The sequence below is a fragment of the Hyla sarda genome, chromosome 13 (genome assembly GCF_029499605.1).
Source record: "Hyla sarda isolate aHylSar1 chromosome 13, aHylSar1.hap1, whole genome shotgun sequence".
Lineage (NCBI taxonomy): Eukaryota > Metazoa > Chordata > Amphibia > Anura > Hylidae > Hyla > Hyla sarda.
The window spans coordinates 4,927,449-4,935,340 of NC_079201.1; the positions used below are offsets into that span (position 1 = coordinate 4,927,449).

At 48.1% G+C, this 7,892-nt stretch overlaps 1 protein-coding gene across 1 annotated transcript; it reads right to left on the reverse strand.

Annotated features, from left to right (window-relative positions):
• Positions 1 to 5,120: 5,120 nt before the first annotated feature.
• On the reverse strand, positions 5,121 to 7,887 carry LOC130297662 (gastrula zinc finger protein XlCGF71.1-like; the record flags this gene model as incomplete). The annotated part of the gene is made up of 1 exon (XM_056550374.1): positions 5,121 to 7,887. A coding segment is annotated over one exon (831 nt), but the record flags the coding sequence as incomplete, so codon positions are not given.
• Positions 7,888 to 7,892: the final 5 nt, after the last annotated feature.

Here is a 7,892-nt window from a genome sequence, read left to right on the forward strand (position 1 = left end):
CTCTTTTGTGACTTGTGATTGGTCACTGGAGGTGACTGACACCCGGCCTGACCAATGAGTGAGGCTGAGTCCCCGCCCCCCATGAGAGGTCCCTGAGTTCCCCACAGGAGGAGGAGATGACCGCCTCTACTGGAGACTCCTGATGTGAGAACCGCACTGAGGAGCTTCATCACCCACACCGAGCGGGGACCTCCACATACCTGACCGTGTACAGGAAGGACCCGCTGTCATGTGACCAGTCACATGTGTGGGCGGAGTCAGGCTCCCGGCTGTGCTGCTTCTTCCTGGATCATATGGAAATATACACACAGCTCTACACCGTATACTGTATACACACAGCTCTACACTGTATACTATATACACACACAGCTCTACACCATATACTATATACACACACAGCTCTACACCATATACTATATACACACACAGCTCTACACCGTATACTGTATACACACAGCTCTACACTGTATACTATATACACACACAGCTCTACACCATATACTATATACACACACAGCTCTACACCGTATACTGTATACACACAGCTCTACACCATATACTATATACACACACAGCTCTACACCATATACTATATACACACACAGCTCTACACCGTATACTGTATACACACAGCTCTACACTGTATACTATATACACACACAGCTCTGCACCATATACTATATACACACACAGCTCTCCACCATATACTATATACACACACAGCTCTACACCATATACTATACACACACAGCTCTGCACCATATACTATATACACACAGCTCTACACCATATACTATATACACACAGCTCTACACCATATACTATATACACACAGCTCTACACCATATACTATATACACACAGCTCTACACCATATACTATATACACACACAGCTCTACACCGTATACTATATACACACAGCTCTACACTGTATACTGTATACACACAGCTCTGCACCGTATACTATATACACACAGCTCTACACCGTATACTATATACACACACACAGCTCTACACCATATACTATATACACACACAGCTCTACACCATATACTATATACACACAGCTCTACACCATATACTATATACACACAGCTCTACACCATATACTATATACACACAGCTCTACACCATATACTATATACACAGCTCTACACCATATACTATATACACACATATCTACACCATATACTATATACACACACAGCTCTACACCATATACTATATACACACACAGCTCTACACCATATACTATATACACACAGCTCTACACCATATACTATATACACACACGGCTCTACACCGTATACTATATACACACCCAGCTCTACACCGTATACTATATACACACAGCTCTACACCATATACTATATACACACAGCTCTACACCATATACTATATACACACAGCTCTACACCATATACTATACACACACAGCTCTACACCATATACTATATACACACAGCTCTACACCATATACTATATACACACAGCTCTACACCATATACTATATACACACAGCTCTACACCATATACTATATACACACAGCTCTACACCATATACTATATACACACAGCTCTACACCGTATACTATATACACACACAGCTCTACACCGTATACTATATACACACACAGCTCTACACCATATACTATATACACACACAGCTCTACACCATATACTATATACACACAGCTCTACACCATATACTATATACACACAGCTCTACACCATATACTATATACACACAGCTCTACACCATATACTATATACACACAGCTCTACACCATATACTATACACACACAGCTCTACACCATATACTATATACACACACAGCTCTACACCATATACTATATACACGCAGCTCTGCACCCTATACTATATACACACACAGCTCTACACCATATACTATATACACACAGATCTACACCATATACTATATACACACAGCTCTACACCGTATACTATATACACACACAGCTCTATACCGTATACTATATACACACACAGCTCTACACCGTATACTATATACACACAGCTCTACATTGTATACTGTATACACACCATATACTATATGCACACAGCTCTGCTACCAATGTCAAGTTATGGATAACTGTCTTTACTGAGCAGGGTCCAGAGTGAGAGGATGCAGCGTAACCCCTTGGAAGCCCTGTTGTCTTGCTGGGACTTGTGGTCATTGATACTGACTTGAGAGAGAATTGAAGGTTGATCCAGGTCGCTGGGGTTCGGTCAGGGTTTTATAGCTCTCTCCACCGGGGCATGAACTTCTGCCGTGCGGGTGATCCTTGCAGAATGACCAGATACGATAGATTTGTTCTGGACTTCACTTAGAACTTCTCCACACACAGCACACCTTTACCACACTGGAGCTCAGACTAAACTGGGGTAATTCCTCCCCCACTACACTAGATGGCCAACAATTTAAGGTTTCCATTGGTCACATGGGTTTGCACTGCTCCTCTCTTAAAGGTACAATAACACAGCTAAATAACATATATAGAAATAACATAATATGATAATTAAGAAAATAGATTAACTTTCGGTAAACTGCTAAAACACAATAGAAATCAGTCTCTCAGTGGGCCCAACACCAGGGTCCACACCTCAGGTCTGCCCGAGGAATGACGAAGCCACTGGACAGCAGGTCTGCCCAAGGAAGGCTGAAGCAACAGGACAGCAGGTCTGCCCGAGGAAGGCCGATGCCACAGAACAGCAGGTCTGCTCGAGGAAGGCCAAAGCCACAGGACAGCAGGTCTGCCCGAGGAACGCCGAAGCCATGGGACAGCAGGTCTGCCCGAGGAAGGCCGAAGCCACGGGACAGCAGGTCTGCCCGAGGAAGGCCGAAGCCACGGGACAGCAGGTCTGCCCGAGGAAGGCCGAAGCCATGGGACAGCAGGTCTGCTCGAGGAAGGCCGAAGCCACGGGACAGCAGGTCTGCCCGAGGAAGGCCAAAGCCACAGGACAGCAGGTCTGCCCGAGGAAGGCCAAAGCCACAGGACAGCAGGTCTGCCTGAGGAATGCCGAAGCCACCGGACAGCAGGTCTGCCCAAGGAAGGCCGAAGCCACAGGACAGCAGGTCTGCTCAAGGAAGGCCGAAGCCACCGGACAGCAGGTCTGCCCGAGGAAGGCCGAAGCCACGGGACAGCAGGTCTGCTCGAGGAAGGCCGAAGCCACAGAACAGCAGGTCTGCCCAAGGAAGGCCGAAGCCACAGGACAGCAGGTCTGCCCTAGGAAGGCCGAAGCCAACGGACAGCAGGTCTGCCCGAGGAATGCCGAAGCCACCGGACAGCAGGTCTGCCCGAGGAAGGCCAAAGCCACAGGACAGCAGGTCTGCCCGAGGAATGCCGAAGCCACCGGCCAGCAGGTCTGCCCGAGGAAGGCCAAAGCCACAGGACAGCAGTTCTGCCCAAGGAAGGCCGAAGCCACAGGACAGCAGGTCTGCCCGAGGAAGGCCGAAGCCACCGGACAGCAGGTCTGCCCGAGGAAGACCAAAGCCACAGGACAGCAGTTCTGCCAGAGGAAGGGAAACCACCGGACAGCAGGTCTGCCCGAGGAAAGCCGAAGCCACAGGACAGCAGGTCTGCCCGAGGAAGTCCAAAGCCACAGGACAGCGGGTCTGCCCGAGGAATGCCGAAGCCACCGGACAGCAGGTCTGCCCGAGGAAGGCCGAAGCCATGGGACAGCAGGTCTGCCCGAGGAAAGCCGAAGCCACAGGACAGCAGGTCTGCCCGAGGAAGACCGAAGCCACAGGACAGCAGGTCTGCCCGAGGAAGGCCGAAGCCACGGGACAGCAGGTCTGCCCGAGGAAGGCCGAAGCCACGGGACAGCAGGTCTGCCCGAGGAAGGCCGAAGCCACGTGACAGCAGGTCTGCCCGAGGAAGGCCGAAGCCACGGGACAGCAGGTCTGCCCGAGGAAGGCCGAAGCCACGGGACAGCAGGTCTGCCCGAGGAAGGCCGAAGCCACGGGACAGCAGGTCTGCCCGAGGAAGGCTGAAGCCACGGGACAGCATGTCTGCCTGAGGGAGGCCGAAACCACGGGACAGCAGGTCTGTCCAAAGCCACAGGATAGTCTCCGGTGCTGGGACACCACAGCTGCACTTTTTACCCCTGTCCTGAATCACAGGCCCAGATATTTTTTTGCCATGGAATCTATGCAGCCGGCAAAGGAGCTAGAGAATCAGCTAGTGCAAGATCTGGCAGAAAGCTTGAAGTTTCAGGAGTCTTCTCTGTCTCAGGCCTTCACTTCAGACTGGGGGTCACACACAGCGTATATGTTACGTATTTCACAGTGCAAGAAATTCGCTGGGCAGTGGGAAAAACGCTGCTCATTTTACTCACTATGAGCAGACACACAGGGCTTCCCCGCTGCAGCCCTGTGTGTGCAGTAAGGTTTGGAAGCGGGCTGGCTCGCTTCCATACCTTACTGCATGCACAGGGTTGTGGCCTCCAAACCATACTGCACACACAGGTCTGCGGCCTCCAAACCTTACTGCACACACAGGGCTGTGCCTCCAAACCTTACTGGACACCTTACTGCACACACAAGGCTGTGGCCTCCAAACCAAGCTGCACACACAGGGCTGCAACTTCCAAACCTTACTGCACACACACGGCTGTGGCCTCCAAACCTTACTGCACACACAGGGCTGTGGCCTCCAAACTTTACTACACACACAGGGCTGTGGCCTCCAAACTTTACTGCACATACACAGGGCTGTGGCCTCCAAACCTTACTGCATGCTCAGGACTGCTGCCTCCAAACCTTACTGCACACACAGGACTGTTGCCCCCAAACCTTACTGCACACACAGGGCTGCGGCCTCCAAACCATACAGCACATATAGGGCTGCGGCCTCCAAACCATACAGCACACACAGGGCTGCGACTTCCAAACCTTACTGCACACACACGGTTGTGGCCTCCAAACCATACAGCACACACAGGGCTGCGGCCTCCAAAAATTACTGCACACACAGGGCTGTGGTCTCCAAACCTTACTGCACAAACAGGGCTGGGCCTCTAAACCTTACTTCACACACAGGACTCCGGCCTCCAAACCATACAGCACACACAGGGCTGCAACTTCCAAACCTTACTGCACACACACGGCTGTGGCCTCCAAACCATACAGCACACACAGGGCTGTGGCCTCCAAACCTTACTGCGCACACAGGGCTGTGACCTCCAAACCTTACTTCACACACAGGGCTGTGGCCTCCAAACCTTACTTCACACACAGGGCTGTGGCCTCCAAACCTTACTGCACACACAGGGCTGTGGCCTCCAAACCTTATTACACACACAGGGCTGGGGCCTCCAAACCTTACTTCACACTAAGGGCTGTTACTTCCAAACCTTACTGCACACACAGGGCTGTGGCCTCCAACCATACTGCACACACAGGGCTGTGGCCTCCAAACCTTACTGCACACACAGGGCTGTGGCCTCCAAACCTTATTACACACACAGGGCTGTGGCCTCCAAACCTTACTGCACACACAGGGCTGTGGCCTCCAAACCTTACTGCACACATAGGGCTGCGTCCTCCAAACCATACAGCAAACACAGGGCTGTTACTTCCAAACCTTACTGCACACACAGGGCTGTGACCTCCAACCATACTCCACACACTGGGCTGCGCAGGAAAGCCCTGCATGTCTGCTCATAGCAACAGCTTATTTCACTTCTGCCCAGTGGATTTTTCGCAACATGAAGGAGGAAGGAGCGAAAGCGCGATCGGGGTCCAGGCACAGCACCAGCAGCGGACATGGGTAAGCGGCCATGCATTTACCAATTTATATGAGGAGACTCTGTATTATTAGTGGGAAGAGTATAGTGGGAACCCCTGGTAGGGAAGAGACTATGCCATGCTTTGCTCCCTATTGCAACCAGTGACAGTACATGGCTTATATGTATACCTATACCCATGATATTATGCTATACTATGAACGTAACCTGTAATATAGATTTTTTTTATATATATTTCGGCAAGGGGTGCTGGCCCTGGTAGTTTTTATATCTGCTAACCTGTGAACATCAGTATATACAAGATACATATGTTTTTATAATTTAGTTCAATAAAAGCTATATTTTAATATACCTATATCAACTTGATTCTTTTCTAATAGTATACAAATTAAATGTGCTGCATATATGCCGTATGTGACCACACCCTTAATGTAAAATATTTAATGCACATGGTGAAAACCTGGGTCAGATATCTGGATTCTATTCGCCTTTTAGATAACAGACATCTAAAATATATATATATATATTTGCCCTTCATTTGTTTGACATGTGACTTTACTTTGATGGTATTTGTGTTTTTTTTTTTTACTATTTGACTACGACACAATGTAAAAAAAAACAAAAAAACTATTGTTTAGTTTGATCTCATTGATGTTTAAACAAAATTTGTGGGAAACATTTTTCGGACATCTGTATTTATTGAATATTTTAACAGAAGTCAAACAGAACAAAGTGTCGGATGTACAACCTATAATTGAGTTTCCTTCACATAAATATAAACACTTAAAGGGGTACTCCGCTGCCCCAGTGTTCAAAACATTTTGTTCCGAACGCTTGGAGCGGGCGGCAGGGTCGTGATGTCATGGCCGCGCCCCTCTTGATGTCACGCCTCGCCCCCTCAATGCAAGTCTATGGGAGGGGGCATGGCGGCTGCCATGCCCCCTCCCATAGACTTGCATTGAGGGGGTGTGGCATGACGCCACGAGGGGGCGTGGCCGTGACATGACGACCCCCGCACTCAGCGTTCTAAATGAATCAGACATCTTATCCCCTATCCTTTGGATCCTTTTAGATTTAACAAAAAAAATTTGACATGTCGAAAGTTTTGATTGGTCAGGGTCTCAGAGCTGCACCCCCCCCCCCCCCCCAATCAGGAGCAGGGTTAAGACTAGAAGTCTACAAGGCAAAGATCATTGAGAGGCGGAGAATAAAGCACCCTACCGCATGCTTCTCTCTGCTCGTTCTACTGATAAGTGGGGGTCTCAGCACTGCGACACTTTCACCTTTTATCTGGCCATGAAAATGTTTTCCTGTGTCAGTTCTTTGATGTCCGCAGTTAGAGATGACTTTTGGCTAAAACTTTCTTCCACACATGGCATCAAAACTCTGTGAGTTTTTTGATGGACAACTAGATATGATTTCTGAGTAAAACATTTCCCACATTCTGAACACGAAAATGGCTTCACTCCTGTGTGGCTTCTGTGATGTTTACCAAGTTGTGATTTGTCTTTAAAACATTTTCCACACACTAAACATGAAAATGGCTTCTCCCCTGTGTGGATTCTCTGGTGTACAACAAGATGTGATTTCTGTTTAAACCATTTCCCACATTCTGAGCATGAAAATGGCTTCTCCCCTGTGTGACTTCTCTGATGTGTAAGGAGAATTGATTTCTGCTTAAAACATTTTCCACATTCTGAACATGGAAATGGCTTTGTCCCAGTGTGATTTCTCTGATGGACAATGAGATTGGACTTAACGCTATAACATTTCCCACATTCTAAACATGAAAATGGCTTCTCGCCCGTATGAATTCTCTGATGTACAACAACATCTGATTTCTGAGTAAAACATTTCCCACATTCTAAACATGAAAATGGCTTCACTCTTGTGTGACTTCTCAGATGTTTTTGCAGATCTGAGTTTTCTGGAAAGCATTTACCACATTCTGAACATAAAAATGGCTTTGTCCAAGTGTGAGTTCTCTCATGGCTAACAAGATTCGACTTAACCCTATAACATTTCCCACATTCTGAACATGAAAATGGCTTCTCCCCGGTGTGAATTCTCTGATGTATAACAAGATCTGATTTCTGGATAAAACATTTCCCACATTTTGAAC